The 26460-nt window shown below is 55.1% G+C and overlaps 1 protein-coding gene across 1 annotated transcript in view; it reads left to right on the forward strand.

The window, feature by feature from the left end:
* Positions 1 to 23972, forward strand: part of PSTPIP1 (proline-serine-threonine phosphatase interacting protein 1) — a 45872-nt gene extending 21900 nt beyond the window's left edge. The window contains exons 4-15 of the mRNA XM_011236604.3: positions 6265 to 6299; positions 6527 to 6633; positions 8938 to 9000; positions 9651 to 9749; positions 10495 to 10540; positions 17456 to 17535; positions 18127 to 18225; positions 19323 to 19419; positions 19864 to 19954; positions 22346 to 22401; positions 22597 to 22721; positions 23669 to 23972. Of these exons, the coding sequence (XP_011234906.1) occupies positions 6265 to 6299; positions 6527 to 6633; positions 8938 to 9000; positions 9651 to 9749; positions 10495 to 10540; positions 17456 to 17535; positions 18127 to 18225; positions 19323 to 19419; positions 19864 to 19954; positions 22346 to 22401; positions 22597 to 22721; positions 23669 to 23800 (1030 nt within the window). The 3' untranslated portion in view covers positions 23801 to 23972. The remainder of the gene's footprint in view (positions 1 to 6264; positions 6300 to 6526; positions 6634 to 8937; positions 9001 to 9650; positions 9750 to 10494; positions 10541 to 17455; positions 17536 to 18126; positions 18226 to 19322; positions 19420 to 19863; positions 19955 to 22345; positions 22402 to 22596; positions 22722 to 23668) is intronic.
* Positions 23973 to 26460: the final 2488 nt, after the last annotated feature.

The following is a 26460-nucleotide window of genomic DNA, read 5'->3' on the forward strand; positions in this document are numbered from 1 at the left end:
GGGAAGTCACCCCCGGGAGGTACTCTGGAATCACCGTGTCAAGCAGAGAGCACCAGGCCAGGGCAACAATGCTCAATACACAGTGGGGTTCTTGCTGGTCTTACAGGCACCTGTGTAAGCCCTACTTAGTTTAGGGCTGAGAAGCGTGACCTGGCAAGCTAGACCATTTCCTTTAAGGCCCAGCTCCTCCCTGGTGCAGAAGGCCGGAGGCCAGTGTCACTGGGAGGGCAGGCTTCATACAAGGTGGGAGCATCAGTGGCAGAGCCCCGGGCCAGAGCAAGGAGGCAGGGTCTGCCTTTCTGCCTACCAAGGAGGATCTGGAGCCCAGGACTGCCAGGCCCTATGGCTCAGCCTACCCAGCACGGGGCCCCACAGCCCAGCATGTAGGTTGCCAGAACAGAGAGGGAATGGTGGGTGAGAACCAGCATGGCCCCGCGCCCACCATCAGGCTGGAGTGGTCAGGCAGGGTGGCCTGGGGAGGCACCTCCTGGGGGAGATGGAGAGGGAGGGCAGACTAGGCGCTCAGTCAGTGCTGCTGTGGAGCCATGGAGCATGGGCTAAGATTCGTGAGACCATGCAGTCACTCCTTTCTTTAACGGTGGGCAAGCAGCCTCATCCATTCATTTATTCAGCAAGCATTTATGGAGCACCTGTTATGTGCCATGTCTAGGCTGAGTCAGGAGGATTCAAAAATTTAAAAATAACATAAACTGAATGGCCCCACCGTCCCAAAGCTAGACTCTAGCACACCATGGGGAACCTCCCCAATCCTTTGCCTCAGAACCCCTCCCTCTAGGGCCTTCTCATGCCCCATCTCCTCCAGGAAGTCCTCTCAAACACTCAGCCTTGTGTGACTGTTAGGGTCTTGGATTGGACCAGGGTACCCTGGCCCAGTACCAACCTGGAAGGCGCCCTGTGGGAAGAGTGAAGGGTGGCCATGACAACACGGATCACTTCTTCATTGTCATGGAGACTTGGAGGTGTGTGGGGTTGGCCACTGGAAATGGCCTGGCTATTCAGCGTGGGGCCGGCCACTCATCCCCCCGGGGCCCGTCACCTGGTGGGAAGCCCTCAGCCTCCCCATGCCCAACCCCCTCCTAGGTCCCAAGGGATGCTTATTCTTAGCTCCTCTGAGGGCAAGCGGAGGGCTGGGGGGTGCACAGGCGGGACAGGAGCAAATGGGGGAGGACAAAAGCTGGGAGTTGAGTGGCCTCCGAAGAAGCCCAGTGAGAGCAGAGAGGGCAGAGTGGGCAGAGTGTGCTGGCCTCCCCGGCCTCTGCTGCCCGAAGATGCAGCGTTTCTGCACGATCCTCTGACCTCAGGGGGCCCAGAAACCTCGCTCCGGCCCGGAGGCTCAGCCATATGTGTTGAAGGGAGGTTACCCCCATCTTCAAATCATTTCTAACATTCGCCTTCTCCACACGCTGCTTCCGCGAATGCCCACAGGGCTGATGCAGACATTAGACCTGGTCCCCGAACTAGGGGAGCCTCACCAGCCCTTTCAATGCACTTTAAAGACCTCACTACATGGGTGAAGGGCTTATCGATATGGTTTAAACTGCACACCCAGCTCTGCCGAGAGTCCCCCCGACTCTGCCTCCAGCCTCTGGGCCTTCGCTCTGGTTGGTGCTCCCATTTCTCCCCTGCCCAGGCCTACCCGTCCTGTCTTGCTCATGTTGTCTCAGGTACGGTGCTGGGGTGCCACAGGGCAGGGGTTCTGGAAATGAAAGGAAACCAAGGCTGGCAGGGCTGGGGCCAACTTCCCGTGGCCCCTGGGTGGTTACCGCAAGCCAGGACACGTCCTCGAGGCGCGTGGGTTTGAATCCCCGCCTCACCTGCATTTGTCACAGCCTAAAATGCTGTGGTTTTCCTGTCAAGAGGGATTTTTTTTTTTCATGTTCTGTCTTCTGAGCTCAGAGAATGAAGACCTATCAAGGGCGTTAGAGGGAGCGAGGCAGGCCCTACTCCCATCAGGGGTCCTCTGACAGCAGCTCAATCAGGCCTAGCCTCCAGCACGGAGGCAAGAAGAGCCTGCTCCCGTCAGCTGGGAGGCCGGAGCCTCCTGGCCAGCAGGAGGGCAGGGGTAGTGAGGCCCAGGCAGGAACATGAGATGGTGGGGAGTAAATGGAAGGAGGTGTTTACACTCGAAATTTCAACTGTGTTTGAGCAGGGCATTTCAGGCTGCGTGTCCTGAGACCCAAGTTGGAAAGGGCAATGGGACGAGTCACACATAAGGACGTTGGTGGCAGAAAACAGAGGACAGAGGCTTGTGTGAGGCCCCGTCCTTGCCATGCGACACAGACACAATAGAAGAGAAGCTTGGGCAGGTCCAGGCAGCAAGAGGGAGGAACTGGGAGAGAGAAAAGCTGTGAGACGCCATCTTTTCTGGGTCAGTTGGAGCAGAGAAAGACTTCAAATGCTCTGCAAACCCGCCACAGGATCAGAGTTTAAGGCCATTCTCCAGGGGAGAGTCTTGGCTAATCCACAGTGGGCTCCCTCTGGATCCAGGAAAAGTAAAGACCCCCCCCCCCACCCCAGAACCCAGGCTGCCTTTTTGAAAGCCTGGGTTCAAGAACGAGAGGTGGAGTCCTGGGCCCTGTTGTGTGAGTGGAGCTCTGGGGGCCTGAAGGTCCCCAGCATCGGGTACAGGAGGGCTGGGCAAGAAGGACTGCAGCCAAGAGGTGAGCAGTGGGTGGGGGAGCTGGAGTGGTCACAGCTTGCCATCCTGCCCCCCACCCCCATCCCAGGCAGAATGAGAACCTTCATCCCTGCAGCCCCAACGGGCAGCAAGCCAGGGGACAAATGGGAGCCCAAGATGAGCGTGGGCTTGGTTGACATCAGGACTGAACAGGGTGGGAACAGAGACTGCGTGTCACACGGCAGTGCTGTGGACTCAGGCAGGGGCTCCCAGCATCCAGAGGTGAGGTAGGGAGGAGAACCAGCTGTCCCAGGAGGCTGTGGTTCCTCACAGACACCCCAGGCCTGGGAGGAAGGGCCTGAGTCCATGGGCCAAGGAGGGTGAGACAGGGTAGGTTGGAATTGAGAAAGGCCTTGGTATTTATCAAGTGTTGAATTTGTCACTCTGGACTACAAGCCTGGGGACAAGGGGAAGAGAACCAGGCATTGCCCCTGCTCAGTGGGTTCACAGTTCAGTGAGGGGACACTCAAGGCACCAGCCCAAGGTGACAAGAGGAACAAGTGCTCAGAGGGACAGAAGTGGAAGCCCTGCAAAGATGTTGCACAGAGGGAATTAGCATGTGCAAATGCCCTGAGGCAAGAGGGAACTTGGCAGATAGAAGGAACTGGTGGGTGACCAGGTGACTAGGTAGCCCAGAAAGCGGGGCTACCGAGTACGAAGTGACGCTGGGGGGCTGAAGTTGGTGGGGCAGGGGCTAGGGTGGTGGCAGTGAGAGGCAGACAGAGAGGAGACTGAGGAGGTGACAAAGAAGGCAGTGCAGGGAGAGGGAGAGGGCTGAGACAAGGACAACTCTGGGTTTCTGGTGCATACGGCCAGGTGCAGGCTGATGCCTTTGCTGAGAAGGGAAATGGGCTGAGAAGGGGGGTTTGCGGGGGAGCTGAGTCCAGTTTTGGACACTGTGTTTGAGGTATTTGTGAGCTGTGAGATCTAAAAAGAGGTGACGACCAGGCCGTGGATGTGCAGGCCCTGAGCTCTGGGGCGGGATGTGGTCATGAAGAACTTGGGGCCTGACAGGGGGTGTGGGTGAGGCTGGCGGCAGGGGAGGGGGCCACACAGAGAGACTGAGGCAGGACGTGAGTGTGGGTAAGCAGAGGGATTGGGGGGATAGCCACTGGCAAGACATCAATTCTGTCAGAGAAGACTCCTGACCTCTCATCCCCAGGGCAGGTGGGGTCACCCTGGCAATCAGCCCTCTTCTTCCCCTGGTGAGAAGCAGGGGGCTGGCCTTGCCATCTCACCTGCTCTGTGGCTGCGGTCAGTTTCTTCCCTTCTTTGATGCTTGTTTTTCTCATCTGTAAAATGGGGATCATGGTGGGACCCTCCCTGGCAGAGCTGCGAGGATTAAATAATGTAGGCCAGCCATTCTCACATTCCTATGGACATCAGTGGCCCCCGGAGGCTTGTTAAAACGCAGGGTGCTGGGCCCCAACCTGGAGTTTTGGCCTCCGGAGCCCTGGGCTGGAGCCTCGGCATCTGCCTTTCCAACAGGCTCCCAGGTGCAGTCATGCTGCTGGTGTCCCCACCACACTTCCACATCTACTTAGTTTAGGGCCGCGGTCTGCCGCTGACCAAATCCCTGCAGTTCTCTTATAGGCCTGGATCCCTGTGGGTCCTACCAGGTTGCTGATCCTGGTGGACCTCAGTTTCCCTAACTGTCCAACGAGAAGAGGGAGGCCGCTGGAAAGCCTGTTTGCAAGGCTTGCGGGGAGACGGCGGCGGGAGGGCAGGGCTGTCCCAGGCGGGCGTCATGACATATGGCCACCAGGGGGCGGGCGCGCTGGAGAGGCAGGGAGGGAGCGGAGGGGAACCGAGGGGAGCGCGGACCCCAGCCGAGGGCCGCCGCCGCCGAGCGCGCCAGCGACGGAGTGCCTGCCTGCTGCCTCTGTGTGATCCCAGCAAGCCTGGCCGCGCTCTGGCCTCAGTTTCTCTTTCTGCCTCGACTGACTGCGCCTCCTCCGGCATCCTGGTGCAGAGGGAGCCACAGCTGATTTTGCCTCCTTGGTTAAGGGGCTACCAACGTGGGCGGAGAATTTTACCCCAAATACCACCTTAGGGCCAGTCTGCAACCTCTGCGCACCGTCTCTGGGCGCACTTGGAGACTTGGCACGCACGCGCCCACGCTGGACCACGACAGGCCCCGGCATCCCTCACACAGCTGCTGGTGACACGAGTCTGTCCTCCGCATGCCCGCATAGGACATGGAGCCCCGCAGAGAACCCCAAGGGAACCCCTACCTGAAAGCAAAACCTGGGGGGTTTCTGATCAGTGGGGGCACCCAGTAAGCTCTTAGGCGGGGCACTTTGGAGGTACAGCTCAGGTCAGGTTCAGGGACCTGGGTGACGCCCTAGGACAGTGCTGAAGTGGACTCAGGGGAGGGTCACATGACAACAACCAGGTCCTGACAGAGATACTTTGGGCGTATTAATTAATTTATTCCTCACAACCATCCTGTCCTCATTTTACAGAAGGGGAAACAAAGGCACAGAGAGTAAGTCACTTGCCCAAGGTCACACAGGCTGTCTGGCTCCAGGGTCTGCTTCTGAAGTATACGGAACTCACCCCACCGAGCACCCCCCAACCCCCCACTTCCCACAACCNGAGATGTTTGCCTCATGGGGCCCCGTTACCTATCAGGAGATGGGACTGGGTTCTGGGTGGGCTCTGACACCTTTGCTCAGGCACCAGATCCGTTTGTTGTTCTGGGGGGCAGTCCCCACAGTAGGGCTGCTGGATAAAATATAGGGGGCCCAGGTAATTCAAATTTTCGATAAACAACAAATACTTTTAAATGTAAGTATGTTCCGTGTATTACATTACATTCAAAAAGTATTTGTTGTTTATCCGAAATTCAAATGTAACTGGGTGCCCTGTGTTCTTATTCCCTGTCTGGCACCCTCCCCCAGTGCCAGCCTCTTCACTTCTTGCTCGCCGTGGCGCCCACCTCTCTACCCCAGAACGGCCATGCTGCTGCCTCCTGACTCCTCCTTAGAGGTTCTCTCAGGCACCCCAAACTCAGTGTACCATGTACTCTCTCCTGGGTCCCCTCGGAAATGTCACCACGGTCTGCCCAGCCACCCCAGCCAGGGACAGGAACAGCCTCCCTCTGTCCTCACTCATACATCCTGTTCTTCCTGCCCTAAGGCCCCACATTTCTCTGCTCTTGTACCCCTGCCCTGCTTGCCTCTCCCATCCAGCTTCTTCCAAACACCCTCCAGGCCACTTGCCTAAAGCTGGGTCTGAACCTTGCACTCTCCTGCTTCTGCTCTGTCCTGATGGGAGAGGACTGGGTGGGAGAGGGACCGCAATGAGCAGGGGAGAGCCCTGAAAACATGCGGAAGGCAGGAGCGTTCTGTCACAGCTGGGAGGTGTGATGGCTTTATCATTTCCGAAGAGGAGCTCTGCCTTCCAGAAATTCCAGCTTGGTACTGAGCAGGTGGTCACTGTCTGGGTCTGGATCAGTGTGTGTGAGTGACCTAGAGCTTTCCCACCAAATGAAAAGTTCCTGGAGTGGGGGTGGGGGGACTTCCGATGCCCTCCTCCCACTGACCCTGGCCTTTCTGTTGCAGCTCCCTGAGGGCCTCCTTTGACTCCTTAAAGCAGCGTAAGTCCCGACTGTCCCCAACCCCAGGCTGCAGGGTGACAGGACCTTCTGGGAACAGTCATGTCCCCACAGATGGAGGTAGATAAGTTCTGGTGGGTGGTGGGGGGTTGCTCAGGCTGCACATAGGGCTATGAGGCTGGTGGAAGATCTGGGAGGTGTGAGGCTGGTCCGGGCAGAGGTGGGTGTGTGGGTGGTTGAGGCTCCCCGCCTCCGTGCTCTGCCCCCAGAAATGGAGAGTGTGGGCAGCTCCCACATCCAGCTGGCCCTGGCCCTGCGCGAGGAGCTACGAAGCCTCGAGGAGTTCCGTGAGAGACAGAAGGAGCAAAGGAAGAAGGTGAGACGGGTGCGGGGGTGGCCACGATCACTGTGAAGGTGGGGGGGGTGACCCCTCAGATGGAGCCCGTGGAGGGTGGGGGACAGCACTCCAGGCTTGGGGATGAGAGTGACTTGATGGCAGAGATGGGCCACTGGAACCAGGGCCCGGCATGCAGGCCTGAGAGCCCCACTGGGGGTCTTCTCCCGAGCCGTCTCATGCTAGCAAGAGGGACACTCATGGTCATCCTACTACAGCAACTGTGGAGGGTCACTGACAGTTTGGGGGTATCCAAAGGCGGCAACCTGATTTGGGGAGTCACCAGAAACTGGTCCTCAGCCCAAGGGTCAGGGCTGTTTGTCCTGAGAAAGGCACACTTGGTGGCCAGCCATTGTAGCTGCTCTGCAGGGCTGCCCAGGCTGAGAGGGACACACAGGGCCTGTGCGTGGTGGGGGTCTGTTGGGCTTCCCTTGGCATCCAAAGGTACTTCTCAGCCATGGGTAGGACGTGGCTGTCCCTAGATGGAGGGACTCCATGGAAAGGAAGTAAGGTCCCCATCATGGGAGGTATGCAAGCAGAGTCTGGAGGCTCTTTGTCGAGGAAGCTTCAGGGGTGGGGTAGGGGTGGGCTTGGTGACCTCAATGTCGCAGGGCCCCCTCCCAGGCCTGAGACTCTTTAACTCGCTGAGCACGTGGCTGCTGGGGACATGTGCTCAGCCTCTCAAGGCTTTCGTGATGAGGGTGTCACCCCAGACAGGTTGGGAGAGGCCAGCACACAGAAACCCTTCTTGCTTGGAGATGAAGGATCATTGCAGACTCTCCCCAAAGAAGTGAAAAGTGGAAAAGTCCATACAACTGAGCTGTGGAGGGAAAGGCTTGCTGGCTCACGGCTGGGGCCAGGCTGGGCCTGGGTGACCTGGGCAAGCTCGTCTCCTTGTGCCTCAGTTTCCCTCTTGCAGGCCACTTCCCGAGCTTCGGGGACCTAGCCGTGGACCAGGCCCCCCTCAGTCTTCTCAGACAGGGCTCCGGCTCCGATGAGCGGCTCTGACCACAGAAATCTAGCATGGCCACCCGCCCTGTCTGCCCAGCCAGCCACCCCAGGGGACGCGGGCTTTCAGGGTTCTAATTTTGGGTCCCTGAGCCAACAGCTGGTCTCCAAACCAGCCCCAGAGGTCAGCTCCGCCTCGAGGTGCTGGAGCAGGTGACCTCTCTGAGCTGGGACTTGCCTGCAGGGTGCAGTGCGCCCGCCGACACAGCGAGGCCCCAGACTGGCTATTTTGAGTTCTCCTGCAGCCAGAGGGCCTGTCATGTCTGCAAGAGCTGTTTCAGCCAGAGACGCCCTCCCCAGAGCGGCCAGGGCCCTCACTGTGGTGTCGTTTGCAGGGACATGGCCTGGCCTTGTGTGTGTATGCATGTGTGCATATGGACACGTGTGCGAGAGAGAGAGAGGGAGCAAGGGGGAGCGGGGGAACCTGGCACACGTGTGTGCCTGCCTGTGAGCAGGTGTGTGTGTCTCAGTGTGTGTGCCTGCCCCTCTGTGACCGGCTGGCTTGCCCGAGGTCTCCCCGCCGGCACGGGCCCCACTGAGACCCCAAGCACAGCCAGCTCTGGTCCTCCTTACACCCCAGTCTCTGTCCAAGCCGCATTTCGTTCTCTCTGCCTGAACAAGAAGCCTGGGAGGTGAGGTAGGGGTGCAGTGGCCCTGTGTGCCCACAAGTGGTGAAAGGTGTGTGTGTGTGTTCCCCTGTGTGAACAGGCCCGTGGCTGTGCATGGGGACGTGGGAGCGTGCGCTTGTGGCTACTTGGGAATGGTGTCTGCGGGCGCTCTGTGAGTGTGTACACAAAGGCCTGAGTGTGCAAGTGTTGAGCGGGGGGAACAATGGGGGCCTGTTAGTGTGTACTTGTGTGTGTGTGTCGTGTGGAACCTGGCATGCATGTGTGTGCCAGGGTGTGTGTGGCAGGTGTGAGAGGGTACAGAGGCTATGAGTGAGGGGCTCTGTGTGCGTGCGTGTGCGTGCACGTGTGTGTTCATGCATGTGAGTGTGTGTGTGTGTGCAGGGTGGGTAGTCCAGGGATAGAGACCAAGTCCTGGCTGGAGTCTGTAGCAAAAAGATATGATGGGCCAGTCCTGTCCTGGGCTCTGGTCTCCTGTCCTGAGCAGAGACTGTGGAAGAGCAGGGCGTGAGAGAGGGAAGACATCTTGTCACTGCCCCCTTCAGAGCCAGGAGGGGATGCTGTGCCTCGTCCCGGGGCACCCTGTCCTCTTGGCCTCGGGGAGCATCCTGAGGCCACAGCGCCCCCGCTCAGAGCCTCGTGTCCCCTACAGTACGAGGCCGTCATGGACCGTGTTCAGAAGAGCAAGCTGTCTCTCTACAAGAAGGCCATGGATGTGAGTGTGAGGGTCTCGGGCGTGGAGGTGTGGAGGCATGGAGGACTCATGGTGTGGACCCCAGGGCCCTGGGCTGGGCCCCCGGGACAGGGCCAGCCTGGAACCACCTGTCCAACAGCACACACCATGGCCAGTTGGGTGCTCGGGGCTGCCCGGGGAATCAAGAGCCCATATGGATAGGCCCTCCCTGCCCTTAGGGGGCTCCTGACTGATAAGCAGGCGGTCAGTCCCAGACACTGGCCCACAGGGTGACCCGTGTGGCAGCTGGGGACTGGAGGTAGAGGGAGAGGGGACCCCTGAGCTGTGTCCCCTGGGACTCTAGGTGAGAAGGAGAAAAGGGGTTCTGCAAGAGGGACAGCACCTGCGGAGGCCAGCATCATGAGGATGCATGGCATTTTCAGGGACCTTCTGGTGGTTTGCTGTGACCGTGTCTCTAAAGACGATGCGGCCATGGGCAGGGGCACATGGTCCCCACAGGGACAGGGCCAGGGAATAAAACTGCCTTCTCCATCTCCCTTCTGGACCCCTAGAGCCCTGTCCCTGGTGAGGAGCCCCCATGCCACCCACAGCCCCCCGACAGGGAGAAGGGAGGCTGGGTTCAGGGAGCCTCACTCTGGGAGCCCCCCAGTCACGCTTTTCCACACCCCCAGTCCAAGAAGTCGTATGAGCAGAAGTGCCGGGACGCCGATGACGCTGAGCAGGCCTTCGAGCGCATTAGCACCAATGGCCCCCAGAAGCAGGTGGAGAAGGTGCGTGGGGCTGCTGAGGCCATGTGGGGTCACCCAGAGCTGGAACAGGGCAGGGAGGGGAGGAGGGGGTGCCACAGACACCCAAGAAAGTTATGCATCTGGGACGTCTGCTCACTCCTCTCTGAACCACCATCTCCCCATCTGTGAAATGGGTTTCCTAGAATCTCAGGGCATGGACAGATGGGGCCAGCTAACTCTCACATAAGCCTTGGAGAGGGGCTCCCTAGACCCATGTCACAGAGAGGAAACAGGCCCAGAGACGGTGAGTGACTTGTCCAAGGTCCCGGAGCCAAGAAGCAATGTAGAAAGGGTGTATGGCCAGGTCATCCAGACCCCAAGATCTTGACAGCTCTGGCCTCTGGGGTGAGGGTGAGCAGGGGCTGGAGGGTGAGTTAGGGGCAGCAAGTCGAGGGCAGAGCCCAAGTCCCAGCCAGCGGGGTCAGCGGTGGCCAGGTGGAGCGGCGGGACCTGGCCCCATCCACATTTCCCCCTCAGGTCTTCACATCTAGCTGTCACACGTGTGGGCATGTGCTCCACGCTTCTGTTTTTATTATTATTTTTTTACTGCACCCTTTTTGATCGTGGCCCTCTGTGGGGTGAGGCTGGAGTAAATGGTGGAACTTGCCCACAGTTGGCTCCTGAGTGGCTCAGGAAGGGTGGGACAGGAGCACTTCAGAGCCCCCCGGGGAGGCTGGGACCCCAAGGGCAGGGCCAGCTCAGCACTGCTCTCCCTCTGTCTCCTCAGAGCCAGAACAAGGCCAGGCAGTGCAAGGACTCAGCCGTGGAGGCAGGTATGCGGCCCCGCCCGCTCCCTCTGACCTGGGACGGCGGCCACACAGGCCTGTCCACCCCCGCCCCCCGCACACCTTCCTCACCCTGGGGACACACACGGACGCCTGACTGGGCCGGGGCACATGCTCACCACTCACATAATCATCCGAGGGAAATACAAGCGTACGTGTTCCTGGTGCTTGGCACGTCCGGCTGCTCTGCGTGACGGTCCTATGAGGCGGCTGCTATTACGATCCCCCGTTTAATCGAAGTATAGTCGACAGGTGATATTACATTAATTTCAGGTGTACGACACAGTGATCGACAGTTACAAGCCCTGTGCCGTGCTTGCCATGCTGTGTGTGGCCACCTGTCACCATACGGTGCCACTGCGTATGGTTGACTCTGTTTCCTCTGCTGTACTTTCCATCCCTGCGACTCGTGTAGTTCATAATGGAAGTTCCCCCTTGCCTTCTGGCAACCACCAGTTCTCTGTCTTTATCATTCTGCTTCTGTTTTTTGTTGTTTTATTTTTTAGATTTCACATAGAAGGTGGAATCATGTGGCATTTCTCTTTCTCTGTCTGATTTATTTCACTTGACCTCACACCCTCCAGGTCCGTCCGTGTTGTCGTGAACGGCAAGATCTCATTCCTTTTGATGGCTGAGTACCGTTCCATTGTGTCTGTGCACCACCTCCCCTGTCCGCGCACCTGTCGGTGGGCACTCCGGCTGCGTCTGCTGTACATAACGCTGCAATAGACACAGAGGCGCGCGTATCTTTTCCACTCAGTGTTTTCATTTTCTTTGGGTAAATAGCCAGAAGTGGACTTACTGGATGGTGTGATCGTTGTGTTTGTAATCTTTCTGAGGAAGCTCCACACTGTTTTCCATAGTAGTCGTGGCAGTTCGCGTTCCCAGCCACAGTGCAAGAGGTTCTGTTTTCTGCACATCCTCACCAGCACTGTTTCTCGTCTTTTTGATCCTAGCCGTTTTGACTGGTATAAGGTGATAGTCCACTGGTTTTGATTTGCCTTTCCCTGATGATGAGTGATGTTGCGTGTCTTTTCACATGTCTTCTGGTCACCTGTATATAATTTTTGGAAAAATGCCTACTCAGGTCTTCTGCCCATTTTTTAATCAGATTGCTTTTTAAAAAGATTTATTTATTTGTTTTAGAGAGAGACGGAGAGAATGCATGGCGGGGGGCAGAGGGAGATGGAGAGAGAAACTCAAGCAGACTCCAGGCCAAGTGCAGAGCCTAACATGGGGCTTGATCCCATGACCCTGAGATCATGACCTGAGCTGAAAACAAGAGTAAGACACTTAACCAACTGCACCACCCAGGTGCCCCCAGATTTTTTTTTAATGTTGAGTTGTGCAAGTTCTTTATGTATTTTGAATATTACCCCCTTGTCTTCTCCCATTCAGTTGGTTGTCTTTTCATTTTGTGGGTGGTTTCCTTTGCTATGCAAAAGCTTTTTAGCTTGATGTAGTTCCAATTGTTTATTTTTGCTTTTGTTTCCCTTCACTGAAGAAACAGATGCAGAAAAATATCACTAGGCTGACATCCAAGAGTTTACCGCCCAGGTTTTCTTTTAGGACTTTTATGGTTTCGGTCTCACTTTTAGGTCTTTAATCCATTTTAGCTTATTCTTGTGTATTGTGCAAGGAGGTGGTCCAGTTTCATTCTTTCATATGCAGCTCTCCAGTTTTCCCAGTGCCATTTATTGAAGAGATTGTCTTTTCCCCATTGTATATTCTTGCCTCTTTTGTCATAGATTAATTGACCATATAAGCATGGATTTATTTCTGAGCTCTCTGTTCTGTTCCATTGACCTATGGATCTGTTAATGTGCCAATGTGTGTTTTGATTACTATTCCTTTGTAGTATAGTTTGAAATCTGGGATTGTGATACCTCCAGCTTTGTTCTTCTTTCTCAAGATTGTTTTGGCTGTTCAGGGTCTTTCGTGGTTCCATGCAAATTTTAGGATTTATTCAAGTTCTGTGAAAAATGTTGTTGGTGTTTTGATAGGGATTCTATTGAATCTGTAAATTTCTTTGAGTAGTGTGGACATGGTAACAATATTAATTCTTCTAATCCATGAGCATGGTACATCTTTTCATTTATTTGTGTTGTCTTCAATTTCGTTCATCAAGGCCTTTGTTTTCAGAGTACAGGTCTCTCATTTCCTTGATTAAATTTATTCCTAGGTATTTTATTCTTTTTGGTGCAATTATAAATGAGATTGTTTTCTTGGTTTCTCTTCCCACTAGTTCATTATTGGTGTACAGAAACACAACAGATTTCTGTATATTGATTTTGCATCCTGCAACTTTACTAAGTTCATTTATTAGTTCTAATAATTTTTTGATGGAGTCTTTTGGGTTTTCTGTATGTAGTGTCATGTAATCTGTAAACAGTGACAGTTTTACTTTTTCTTTACCAATTTGGATATTTCTTTTTCTTTTCTGATTGCTGAATAAAAATGGTGAGAATGGACATCCTTATCTTGTTCCTGATTTAGAGGAAAAGCTTTCAACTTTTCACTATTGAATATGGTGTTAGCTGTGGATTTGTCATATATGGGCTTCATTATGTTGAAGTATGTTCCCTCTAAACCCACTTGTTGAGAGTTTTTATCATGAATGGATGTTGAGTTTTGTCAAATGGTTTTCCTGTGTCTGTTTTTTCTGGTAGTCTCTTATAATCCTTTATATTTTTGTGGTGTCAGTTGTGACTTCTCTTTCATTTCTGATTTTATTTGAGTCCTCTTTCTCTTTTTCTTGATGAGTCTGGCTAAAGATTTATCAATTTTGTTTATCTTTTCAAAGAACCATCTCTTAGTTTTATTGATCTTTTCTGCTTGTTTCTTTCCTGTCTGTCTCTTTCATTTATTTCCACTCTAATCTTTATTATTTCCTTCCTTCTACTAACTTTGGGCTTTGTTCTTGTTTTAGTTCCTTTAGATGTCAGATTAGATTTTTCATTTGAGGTTTTTCTTGTTTCTTGAGGTAGGCCTGTATTGGTATAAACTTCCTTCTTAGACTTGCTTTGGCCGCCTCTCAGAGATGCTGCAATGTTATGTTTCCGTTTTTATTAATCTCCCATTGTTTGGTTTCCCTTTTGAACTCCTCATTTACCCCCTGGGTGTTTAGTTGCATGTTGTTTAGCTTCCATGTGTTTGTGGGTTTTTTTTTTTTTCTTTCAGTTTTTTCCTTGTAATTGATTTCTAGTTTCATAATGTTGTGATCAGAAAAGATACTTGATAGTATTTTAATATTCTTTAATTTACTGAGACTTGTTTTGTGGCCTAACGTGATCTATCCTGGAGAATGTTCCACGTGCCCTTGAAAAGAATATGTATTCTACTGTTTGGGGATGGAATCTTCTGTACATGTCTAAGTTCACGCGGTCTAAAGTGTCATTCAAAGACACCATTTCCTTACTGGTTTTCTGTCTGGATGATCTATCCATTGATGTAAGTGGAGTGTTGGTCTCCTAATACTATTGTATTACTGTCAACTTCTCCCTTTGCTTTTGTCATTGTTGGCTTTATATATTTAGGTGCCCCTATGTTGGGTGCATGGATTTTTACAGTTGTTATATTCACTTGTTGGACTGATCCCTTTATCATTGTGTAATGCCCATCTTTGTCTCTTGTTACAGTCTTTTTGAAAAGTCTATTTTGTCTGATACAAGTATTTCCACTCCAGCTTTTTTGTTGTGTTGTTGTCGTTGTTTCCATTTGTGTGGAATGTCTTTTTCCATCCCTTCACTTTCAATCTGTATGTGTTTTTAGGTCTGAAGTGACTCTCTTGTACATAGCATTTGGATGGGTCTTATTTTTTTATTTTTAATTTTAATTTTTTTTAAAGATTTATTTATTTTATTTACTAGACAGAGAGGGACAGCCAGCGAGAGAGGGAACACAAGCAGGGGGAGTGGGAGAGGAAGAAGCAGGCTTCTAGCAGAGGAGCCTGATGTGGGGCTTGATCCCGGAACGCTGGGATCACGCCCTGAGCCGAAGGCAGACACTTAACCGCTGTGCCACCCAGGCGCCCCAAGGGTCTTATTTTTTTTAAAAAGATTTTATTTATTTGAGAGAGAGAGACAGATGAAGAGCAGGGGGAGAAATAGAGGGAGAGGGACAAGAAGACTCCATGATGAGTGTGGAGCCTGACACAGGACTTGAACCCATGAGCCTGAATCATGACTTGAGTCAAAATCAAGGATCAGATGCTCAACCGACTGAGCCACCAGGCGCCCCTAGATAAGTCTTATTCTTTATCCATTCAGTCACCCAATGTCTTTTGATTGGGGCATTTGATCCGTCTATATTTGAAGTTATTATTGATAGGTATGTATTTATTGGCATTTTTGTTAACTGTTTTCTGGTTTTTTTGTAATTCTTCTTTTGCTCTCTTCCCTTGTGACTTGATAACTTTCTTTAGTGTCATGCCTGGGTCCCTTTCTCTTTATTTTTTGTGTATCTATTATAGGTTTTGGGTTTGTGGTTATAATGAGGTTCATATGTAACGTTCTGTGTATATAGCTGTTAATTTTATGTTGATGGTCACTTAAGTTCCAACATGTTCTAAAAACACTGCATTTTTACTCCCTGCTCTACATTTTATGTATGTCATATTTTACATCTTTTTATTTTACTTATTCCTTGATTACTTTTTGTAGATATAATTGATTTTACTACTTTTTTCTTTAAACCTTCATACTAGCTTGATAAGTCATTAATCTACTATTTTTACATATGTTTGCTTTTACTAGTGACATTTCTTCCCTTTCACAATTTTCTTGCTTCTAGTTATGGCCTTTTCTTTTCTATTTAGATATCCCTTTAACATTTCTTGTAAGGTCAGTCTAGTGACGATGAACTCCTTTAACTTTTCTTTGAATGATAATCTTGCTGAGTATTCTTGATTTTAGGGGTTTTTTAAACTTTTTTTTTTAAGTAATCTCTACACCCAATATGGCGCTCAAACTCACAACCCCAAGACCAAGAGTCACACTTCGACCAACTGAGCCAGCTAGACAACCCTTAGGTTTTGGGTGTTTTTTTTTTTTCCTGTCAGCATTTTATTCATATCACACCACTCTCTTCCGGCCTGCAAAGTTTCTGCTGGAAAATCAGCTGGTAGCTTTATGGTGTCCCTTATATATAACTAGTTGCTTCTCCCTTGTAGCTTTTAAGATTTCCTAGCTTTAATTTTTAACCCTTAATGATTATTTGTTTTGGTGTGGACTTCTTTGGGTTTGTCTTGTCTTATTTGGGGCTCTCTGTGATTTCTGGACCCTGGATGTCTGGACTCGCATGTCTGTTTCCTTCCCCAGGTTCGGGACGTTTTCAGCTATTATTTCTTCAAATAAGTTTTCTGCCCCCTTCTCTCTTTAACTTCTGGGACCCCTAAAATGCAAATTTTAGTACCCCTGATGCCTCTTAACATATCCTCATTTTTAAAATTCTTTTTTCTTCTTGCTATTTACCTTGGGTATTTTCTACTACCCTATCTTCCAGATCACTGATCTGTTCTTCTGCAGCCTCTAATCTGCTGTAGATTCCCTCTAGTGTATTTTTCATCTCAGTTATTAAATTCTTCAGCTCTGCTTGGTTCTTTTTTATATTTTCTATTTTTGAAGTTCTGAGTTCATCCACTCTTCTCTCAAGTCTGGTGAGCATTTTTATGACTACTACTTTGAGCTCTTTATCAGGTAGATTGTTTATCTTTGTTTTGTTCTTTTATTGAGGTTTCGTCTTGTTCTTTCATTTGGAATATATTCCTCTTCTCCCCATTTTGTCTGTGTTTGTTTCTATGTATTAGGTAGGTCAGCTATGTATCCTGGACTTGAAAGTAGTGGTCTTATGTAGAAGGTGTCCTGTGGGGCCCAGTAGCACAATCTTTCCTGTTCACCAGAACCAGGACTCCAGAGGTATCACCTGCGTGGGCTACGTATACCCTCCTGTTGTGACCTGGCCATGACTGCTGCAGGCTTGCTGGTGGGGAGGGCTGGCCACCAACCAGCATGGCTAGCTGAGAGGGTTGGCTGCAGCTGCTGCAGCTGTGCTAGTGGGTGAGGTTAGCCCCCAGTTGCTCAGCCACACTGTTGTATCCCCCTTTTTAGCAAATGAGGAAATTGAGACACAGAGAGGTTAAGTAATTTACCTAAAGTCACACAGCCAAGAAGTGGTGGTGACTGCATTTCAACCCAGGCTATCTGGCTCCAGAGCCCAGGACTTTCACAGCCTTGCCATCATGGGAGACAGACCCACTCACCTCTCTCATACACATACACAGCCTTCTGTAGGCCTCTTTCTCTTCTATCCTTCACCTGATGCCAGAACCCTGCCCTCTGCAACACCCTTTGTCTCTGTTGGCACACCTCCTAGTCCAGAGAGCTTACCCCCACTCTCCCTGGAAATGGTCTCCCTTCTGTTCTGCCTCTCCCAGAACCCAGCTGCTCCCTTGGCTGGCAGAAAGGTGTCCCTCAGATTTCTGGGAATAGAGGCCATGGCCAAGCCTGCTGGGTTCCATCTCCACAGCTCCCATGCTCCCCCTACCTCCTTCAGTGCTGCCTTCTTCAAGCCTCAGTTTCCCATCCCATTCTGTGAGAGGGTGGGACCCAGGGATAGCAAGAGGCCTGAACTTTGATCTTGACGTATGGGCTCTACTGCAGCCCTGGGCAGCTCAGAGCACAGTGGGGAGTTAAGAGTCACCCCAAAAAGACCAACACCAGAGTAGGTGGCCTAACAGGCACTCAAATGAGGCACCAAAAGCCAGGGCAGGTCTCTCTGAGGGGGAAGGGGGCACTCCAAGGACCTGGAGGGCGCTCTACACAGGGGCACTGTGGGAGCAAAGGGGTGGGGGTTGGGGGACAGTGTCTGGGCCTTGGCCTCCTTGAGGACCACCTGTGCTTCCAGAGCGAGTGTACAGGCAGAACATCGAGCAGTTGGAGAAGGTGCGGGGCGAGTGGGAACAGGAGCACCGGACCACTTGCGAGGTGAGTGACCTTGGGCATGGAGCCTGTTTCCCGAGTTGCAAAATGGGAAAGATGTCCACCCCTCCAGCTGCTTCGTGGGGGAAGGCAAGGCAGCGGTGGGAGGAAGGCCTCATTGCTTCATTCATTCACCTGTCCACTTTCTCCCCAGGCCCCATGCTGGGTCCCTGTCTCAGGGAGCTTACCATCTGGCTTTGTGACCTGGGGCCCTTTGTTGTGGGGCTTTCACCCCTTTCTCCTGAAGTCAAAACTGAGGCTCAGACAAAACCCATAGCTTCTCTGGGTCCTGCTGGTGCACAAGGCCTGGGAGACAGGCTTCAGGACTCCAGGTCCAGAGCTCCTCTTACAACATCCCCCAGGACTTCTTCCAGTGTGTGGTGGAGCCTGGAGGGAGGGTAAGGGCAGGAACCAGAAGCCTCAAGGGCTGGTACAGAGGTGGGGATGGGGATCCCCAGGAAGGGTGCTCCCACTGGACTTGGCTTTCAGCGGAGCGGTGTGTAGCTCATCAGCCCCAGCTGAGTCCAGGGGGCCCAGTCCGGCCTGGCCCCGAAGCCCTTCCTCATTTCTCACTGTCATCCCACCTCCACCTCCCAGGCCTTCCAGCTGCAAGAGTTTGACCGACTGACCATTCTTCGCAACGCCATGTGGGTGCACTGCAACCAGCTCTCCCTGCAGTGTGTCAAGGATGATGAGGTGTGGGGGGCTAAGGACAGGGAGGGGCATAGAGTGAGCCGGGGTGGCGGTGCGAGGGGAGGGCAAACTGCAGGCAACAGCATGACGGGTCCCTCTGAGTCCATCAACGAATACGTTAGGGCTTAGCCTCTGCCCCCGGACCCCCAAGGACAGGGGCTCAGTATAGGGCCCTCGCTTCCCTGCCTGGAAGACTGCTTTTGTGGCTGCCCTGGCATCTGCCTCTTTGCTCACCCCTGCTCCAAGGTCTTTGGCTCTGCTCTCAGCGCCACAGAGCCCCTGACCCTCCTCTGTCGGGGTCGGGGAGGTAGGTGGACACCGCCTCTCAGAGGTTTGCAGAGACCCTGGAGGAAGCTGGGTGGCTCTACTCTACACCTGGTGCTCGCAGGGAGCCCAGTCCCTCCTCTGCCCCCAGTCTCTCTGGGGTATCCTGGTGACCCCTACTGAACTCTGCATGCCAGGAGTGTTGGGATGGGTGCCCCCAGGAGAGAGGGGCTGCCACTTCCACATCGGGGGCTCTGACCTCTGTGAATGCAGCCTGAGAGCCATGAGCTCTCTTTTGAGGTAGCTCAGACCCCCTGCTGCCCACTGCTCCTCCTTGCCTGACCCCTTCTGCCCATGGACTATGGGGTTTGGGGTTTCTTTTTCCCCCAACATGACTTTAGCCCACCTGGTGGCCTCCTTGGGGCAGAGGAAGGAGTGTGGGCTTCGGACCCTCTAAAATGAAATCCAAAGTCTGGCTGCACTGAATTCTTGCTCTGTGACCTTGGGCAAGTCACTTTCCCTTTCTGAGTTTCCTTGTCTATAAAATGGGGAAAGCGGTGTCTACTTCAGAGGACAGGAGCGAGGCACGCCCCCCGCATAGGGCCTTGTGCACAGCAAGCATTCAGGAACCAGAAGAAGCTGTCAGCCAGGGCTCTGACCCCTCACGCCACGGCCCCCAAATATAGTCACTGAGCTGTGCATAGAAGGCCCATGAGGAGCCTGGTGGGATGGGGGCCCCTGGCCAGAGTTCAGGCCCACTGAGGAGCAGGACGTTGACGAGGGTGGGCATGATGGTGGGGCCTGGTCCGTCAGCCTCTGCTCCTTCCCACCCCCAGCTCTACGAGGAGGTGCGTGTGACACTAGAAGGCTGCAGCGTGGAAGCCGACATCGATGGTTTCATCCAGGCCAAGAGCACAGGCACTGAGCCCCCAGGTGAAGCCTGGCCTACAGGCAGCACAGCCGCTGGGGCCAGGCCCATCTGTCCCGAGGAGGTCTGGCCCCAGCTCTCTGAGCCTCCACTGCTGGGACGGGGCAGGGCAGCTCACGGCTCCCCTCTGGGGTTGGGGACGGTGCAGTCCCCTGGCTGGGTCGTGGCCTGCCGCCATCTCTGAGGCAGAGCATGTGCCACACTTACGAATGCTACAACATTCAGAAGGGGGAGGAGAGGTGGGGAGCCCTCCTAGAGCCTGTTCGGTTCCACGTCTCATTGACGTGAGAGAGACCCCTTCCCCAAGCACCGAGGAAGCCAAGGGCCAGAATGGGAAGGTGGGGCCCCAGTCTGGATCTCTGGGTGGGACAAGTTGGGGTATCAGGTGGCATAGGTCCTGCCTGCCTTGTCCTCGGCCACCCTGGGCCTCACCGGCTTGCTGCCCACAGCTCCTGTGCCCTACCAGAACTACTACGATCGGGAGGTCACCCCGGCATCTGGCAGCCCTGGCGTCCAGCCATCCTGTGGCATGATAAAGAGGTGAGGTGCCTGATGGGGCTGGGGAGGGGCCAGGAAGTGGGTCCAGCCTTCTCACCTGCAAGTAGCTCTTCCACATGTATTTATTGAGCACCTACTGTGGGCCTGGTGCTGTGTTTAGGGGTTGGGCACTCTGGGGACGAGACAGACTCAATGTGGTTCATGACACAGACTCAATGTGGTTCATGACCCCCCGCAGCCCAAGGGGTCCCAGACATTAAGCAAAGAATCACAGCCCACTTACTCACCAGTGACTGTGTTCAGAGCTCCAGGGAGGCGCCAGGCTGGCTTCGGTGTCCCTCGGGCCCGGCTGCTAGCCTGGGTTGGTGCCCTGGACAGTCACGCTGCAGTGGTGACACTCTCTGCCTGGGGACAGGACTCTTGGAGAGTTCCCAGGCTTCTCAGGGCCCCTTCTCTGGCCTGGCTGCAGAGGGCCCCTGTAGCATGCGTCACTATGTCACCTGCACAAATCACTCACCTTCTCTGGGTCCGGAGCCCATGAGTTGTTTACATCAGACTCAGAACCTAAGGACTCTCTTGGTCAGGCCTTGAGTGACAACGGTGACAGCCCACTGAGAGCACCACAGCCTGCTCAGGGAGCCCTCCAGCAGCCAGGCTCCTGAGGGGGCTGTGTGCCCTGTCAGTGGGGATCTGAGAGCATCTGTGGGCTTCCTGTGGTGCCTGCACCCCACTCCCATCCCGAGGCCCCTGTGACACCCTCTCTCCCTCCAACCTCATGCAGAGAAGGCCCAGCCTTCGGGTGGTAGGGAAGGATGAGGACGGGTTGATGGATCTGCCAGCCCTCAGAGGACAGGGCTCAGGAACCCCGGGAGCCTCCCCTGGAGATGCCTCTGGAGGCAGTCGTATAAGCACCCGTGCTCAGAGCAGGAAGCACGCATGCCCCTCCGGGAACTGTGAGGGAGCAACAACCCCAGGAGGAGGCCAGGCACACCCTCACCATCTTACGGCGCGGAATCGGGGGGACTCAGGCCTCCCTGCAGGCCTGGGGAGGACCCGGAGCCCAACACAGGTGGTCATTTAAACAACTGGACAGAAGAGCTCACCTGGGGCGGTGTCAAGAGAGGACAGACAGGGGTGCCTTCGTGAGGACGAGAGAGAGAGCCCCACCAGGTGGAGGCGGCCTGGCCACTGGCAGGACGGGCAGGGGCCACTGCAGGTGCCAGCGAGAAGCCGGGCACGGCTGGGGAGGGGTGGGGCGGCGGCTGCGAAGGGCGTGAGGAACTGGGGCCACAGGTATAGACAACTCTGGAGAGACGGGCAGTGGGGAGGGCGCACAGCAGCCTCCACGAGCTCCGCTCTTCCCAGCCACAGCCCTGCCGGCTCGCACCCTGACTCGGTTGCCCCAGGCGCAGGGCCGCGCCATTGCTGTTGTAGCTGCACGGCCTGAGGTCCACACAAGCGTGTCCCTGTGTCTCCGACCTGGGCATGTGTGTCCACCCCCGGACCCGGGGCTTGGTTGTGCGGGGCGGGGGGGGGGGGGGTCACAGAATTTCCCCGCCGGTGGGAAAGGCCCCTCGCGCCCCACCTGGCACTCCGAGCCACACTCAGGGCCCCTTGGGGTCTGGCCCAGTCCCTATCCCAGTCTTGTCTCCCACACCCCCAGCCGGGCCCACTGCACTCCGCAGCTCCTCTGCCCGTGCGGAGCTCCCCCTGCGCCTCTGCCGCTCACCGGCTAGGACTTGGCCATCTCTGCCTGGTAAAGCTCTTCCAGGACTTGGCCTGACCCCCCCGGAAGCCTCTCCGGAAGCTGGGAACAGTGTCAGCCTCTGCTCACGCCGCCCTCAGCTCTGCCCGCTTCATGGGGTACCCACGTCTGCTTCCCCACTCGTGCCCCCAGTGTCCGCCTCTTGCTTGTTCCGTTCTTTTATTCAACAAACCCTCATGACTCTGGCTCAGTCAGGCCTGAGCCAGGCAAGGGGAAGGGCTGAATTACCCTGGCACTGCGTCGTGTGTGCACTGGAGTCCCTATGTCACACGGTCAGGGAGTGGCCGGGCTGGCCGGGTCAAGGTGGAGCGCAGGGAGGAGGACTGGCCTGGCCCGGGCAGGGGGAGGCCCCAGTGGCACGCGAGTGGGCTGAACTCTGAGGGGCAGCTGCTTCACCAGTGGGGGAGGATGGAGCAGGGGGCTGGGGCACAGGGCCCTGGGACCGGAGTGTGGAGGGCCTGCGAGGAGCAGGTGCCGGGGAGGCCTGGGAGGGTATGGCAGGGAAGGGGAAGGCCGCGGGGTCCACCCTTGCGGGAGCCCTCAGACCTAAGGGGCACTCCATACTGCTCCGGGCCTGGAGGCCAGGTGGCCCTGGCCCTGGAGCTTTGAGGGCGCCCTGCCTCATCCCCCTCCCTCCAGGGCCTACCCGCTTTCCTTTTCATCCCCAGGTTCTCCGGGCTGCTGCATGGAAGTCCCAAGACTACATCATTGGCAGCTTCTGCAGGTGACTGGGGGTGACGTGGGGGCCTTTTCCCTGGGGGAAAGGAGAGGACTCCTACACAGCATGGGTTGTCCAAATGCTTTTGTGTGGAGGCTGAGCCAAGTCTGGGGAAGCTCCATGCCAGGGGGCGTCTCCAGGGATCTTTGCCTTTGAAAGGGGTGGGCTCCAGGCCTCTCACACTGCTTTCCACCTCCACAGAGACCCTGACCCCAACCCCTGAACACAATGAGGTTGTCTACTCTACCATTGCAGTGAAGGAGGCGCCGGGACCCCCAACCCTGCCAGCCCAGGGCTACAGGGTGCTCTATGACTACACGGCCCAGGTGAGGCCCTCACCCTCCTTTCCTCAGGAGGGCACAGGTGTGCCCGAGTGTGGTCACACAGAGGCACGTGCCCTGGGAGTGTGCGGGGTATGTGCCCTTCGAACAGTACCGAGCACTTGGGAGTGGCTCTGTGTCTATCCGCTGAGCAAATGTTGGTGAATGGGTACAAGGGCATGCGCAGGCGCGCTGAGGGATGCTGGTGTTACCTGCCAGAAAGGGTCCAAAGGTCAGACTCCCTGTCCTCAGGGGCCATGGGTGCCAAGAACAAGCCACAGCCAGAATGAGCCCCTCAGCTGGGCCCGGGTTGGTTTTCTGCGGTCCACGGGGAGAGGATGGGTCAGGGGGTCACAGGAGAGCTGTGCCGAGACCCTCAAGAGTCTGGTCTGCACCCTGCTTTGAGGTGAGGGTTGCAGAGCCCCGTCAGTCCACCTGGATTGAAGACAAGCAGCCCCTCGGGGCTAAGTGGGCTGTGCAGACTCCCCAAGTCCGGTCCTTGGTTGGCAGGGGGACAGGCCCAGAGAATGAGAGTGTGCTTGCATGACAGGGGCTAGCTCACCAGCGGTGGGAAGGCTGTATGCAGTGGGCCTGCAAATGTTGGAGCATGGCGAGCACACCTGACCCTGTGTCTGGGGCAGAGCTGGGGGAGGGGGCAGCAGGGGGAGAGTGGCGGGAAGACGCCCCAGGGTGAAGGAGGCCTACGACAAACCAGGGAGGGCAGGAGGCTGAGTCCCACAGACACTCCACACCCTACCTGTCTCCGAAGGCCACCCCAGCCCAGAGAGCAGCCTCGTCCTGTGGCTCCAGGAGGCCAGATGCAGCTCTGAGGACTCTGCCACCTGGGAGACAAGCTCGCATTTATTGCCTGGGGTGGGGGTGCCGACCAGAGCCCACCCCCAGCCCCCCAAAATGGCCCTTCCAGCCCAATGCACTTTCATTCTCTTGCCCAGAATTCCGATGAGTTGAATATCTCCGCGGGAGACATCGTGGAGGTCATCCTGGAAGGGGAGGATGGCTGGTGGACAGTAGAACGGAATGGGCAGCGTGGCTTCGTCCCTGGCTCCTACCTGGAAAAGCTCTGAGGAAGGGGCAGCAGCCCCCACCTGGACCTGCCCTGCCTGGGGGGCCAGAGGTGCCCCCAATCACTGCCCTAGCCTTGCTGGTGTGCCAAGATGGAGCCTGCCCCCCAGGATGGATGTTGGTGGCTCCCTGGGCTGTCTCTCCCACAGGGAATAAAGGAGTGCATTTTTATTCCTTGGTCTGCAGGGGTCCCTTTCACTCTTCTGCTCCTGTGTCCAAGTGCCCCGACCAAGATGAGGCAAAGGAGTGAGGGGAGAAGTCTGTGGGGGGGGGGGCGAGCTTGCCTACCTCCAGTGTCCTCACTGAGGCCCAGGCCAGGTCTGTCCCAGGTCTGCTGGGGAGGGAGAAGAGCCCTGGCCCCAGTCTGGGAACTCCCAGACTGCCAGGGAGACACAAGCACACATGGGCAAATGGAAGAAGGCCACAGGGGTCGGGAGGGTGGGGTGGGGCGATGAGAAGAGGTTCAGGAGAACTGCGATGGGGCCACCAGCCTTCCTAGGAGCAGAGGGACCGAAAAGGGGTCTCGGAAGGGCAGCAGCAGACAGGGCATAGAAGAGAAGAGCATCAGGGTTGGGTAAATGGGTGAGCACAGGGAGGAGGTGGGAACACCTAGAACATTCTGGGGATGAGTCAAGCTCAGTCTGGGGAGGAAATAGGCGATGGGTCCACTGGAGGTGAAGGGGCCATGGTGCAGAGTCCAGGAAGACAGGCTTAGCACCCTGTGGGTGCAAGGGGTCTCCCAGACCCAACTGAGGCACAGGGAAGCCACTGCGGCCTATGCCAGTCCCTACCAGACATGGCAAATTCCACCCAGGCAGGGCCTCCGCCCACGCAGGTGCCCTGAGGGGGCTAGACTCCTGTTCTCGATGCTCTCAGGCCTTCCTCTTTTTGGACCCAGGCCTCCAGAAACACAACTTCCACTGCTGGCCAAGGCCTGCCAAAGCCCTGCTCTGGCCACAGAAGGCTCCATCCTTGCCAAAGGCATTAGGAGTGGGTGTCAGGGAGAGAGCCAGTGCAAACTGGTGGCTCCTTAGTCCCTGGACTCCCCCTCACTCACCTGTGAGAGCCCAGCATTGTCAGCACAAGGGGTGAAAGGGGGACATGCCTTCCCCTCCACTGGGCACGCCTCGAGAGACCCTGCTGAAGGGGGTGCTGTCCCCTGAAGAGCACCTTTCTCTAGACTTACTTTGCTCACTCATTCCCCAGCCTCTGTGTTCTGCCCCATATGAGAGTAGGAAGAGTGAAGCCTCAGTCCCTTGCTTTACTCAAGGAGCTCTTGACACAGTCAAGGGACACAACAGCCCAGAAAGTTAATGACAGTACAGGAAATGTCCCGAGGTTGAGAGCAGTCATGAGACTTCTGAGAATAGGTGACCCAAGAAAAGCCAAGGGAACAGGGAGGCTATTCTGAGAGAGGACTGGTGGTTCCTTTCTGCTCCTGCCCACCTCTGGTAGCCCACCATGGGCCAGGAGAGGGTTCATGTGTGTGATGGAGAAGGGAGTGAGGGTCCGCACTGGAATCCCCCAGGATCCAGAACTAGAAGAGACTCTGGGAGAATCTAATCTGACCTCTTGCATGATGCCCTGCCTGCCGGCCTAGGCACTGGACACTGGGTACCGCCGTCGGCGTCAACATCTCCGGTGACAGGCAGCTCATGGCACCCATGAAAGCCCACTGCCCAGGCAAGTGTCAGGTGCCACGGTAGCAAAAATGAGGCCTCTGACCAAGCTCTCCACTAGGCAGAAGGCAAGGAGGGCATTGTAAAGGCGGCTGCTCCCGTGGCCACTGCAGACTTCCAGCCATGCCTCGTCTTCCCCAGCTGAACAAACAAGTGTGTGTGACTACACAAACGGTGACAGAGGGGACAGGCTTTGCTCTTTGGGAGGGAAAATGCCTTTGGAGGGCAGCCTCTTCCCTGTCTCCGGTGTGGGCACCTCACAAGTCTATCAAGCAGTGAAAGGGTTGTGTTTCTACCCAAGTATTACTCATGCTGGGGCCAGGCAGGGGTGGAAAGGCACAAGGCGGCCCAGGGCAGGGCAGGCCCCTGGAAGCAGGGCTCCAGCTGGCCCTCCACAGGGTGTCACCCACCAGTGCTTCGACCACAAGGCGTGCAGCAGGTGGGGTGGAGAAAGGCTTTGGGCTTCTGAGAAAAATCAGACTGAGACTTCTATACTTCTGACAATGTTCTTTTCCCTTGTAAGGCATATCCTACAAGAGAACTGACCAAACGCCCAGACACATCTGATGTTTATAAATAGGGATGTTCGGAAAGAAACATGTAATCTCATGCTTGGTCTTATACTCCCCGAAGGAGAGAGAAGTCCGTGAATAAAAGCCTATGACAATTCTTGCCTAGGACAGCCATGTGCGAGAACTGCCAGGCACCTCAGAAGGAATTCAACTGGTATTTTGATGACTTCTGTGACTGACCCTGTATTTGATAATGGGGGAGCAGAAGGGTGCTAAGATAAAGGGGTGCCTTCAAAGAGCTCACTCATTCCGGAGGGGGTACACAGAGGCCATAATCCCTCTGACACAAGGCAGACAGCAAGCCGGGTGAGATGGGTCCGGGAGGCCAGGCCCAGGCTGCCCAACACAGAGGTGATGGTGGCTTATCAGGGAAGTGCAATGGGGCTGGAGAGCAATTCTGGAAGGACAAGG

This window comes from Ailuropoda melanoleuca, chromosome 9 (genome assembly GCF_002007445.2).
Source record: "Ailuropoda melanoleuca isolate Jingjing chromosome 9, ASM200744v2, whole genome shotgun sequence".
NCBI classification, from domain to species: domain Eukaryota; kingdom Metazoa; phylum Chordata; class Mammalia; order Carnivora; family Ursidae; genus Ailuropoda; species Ailuropoda melanoleuca.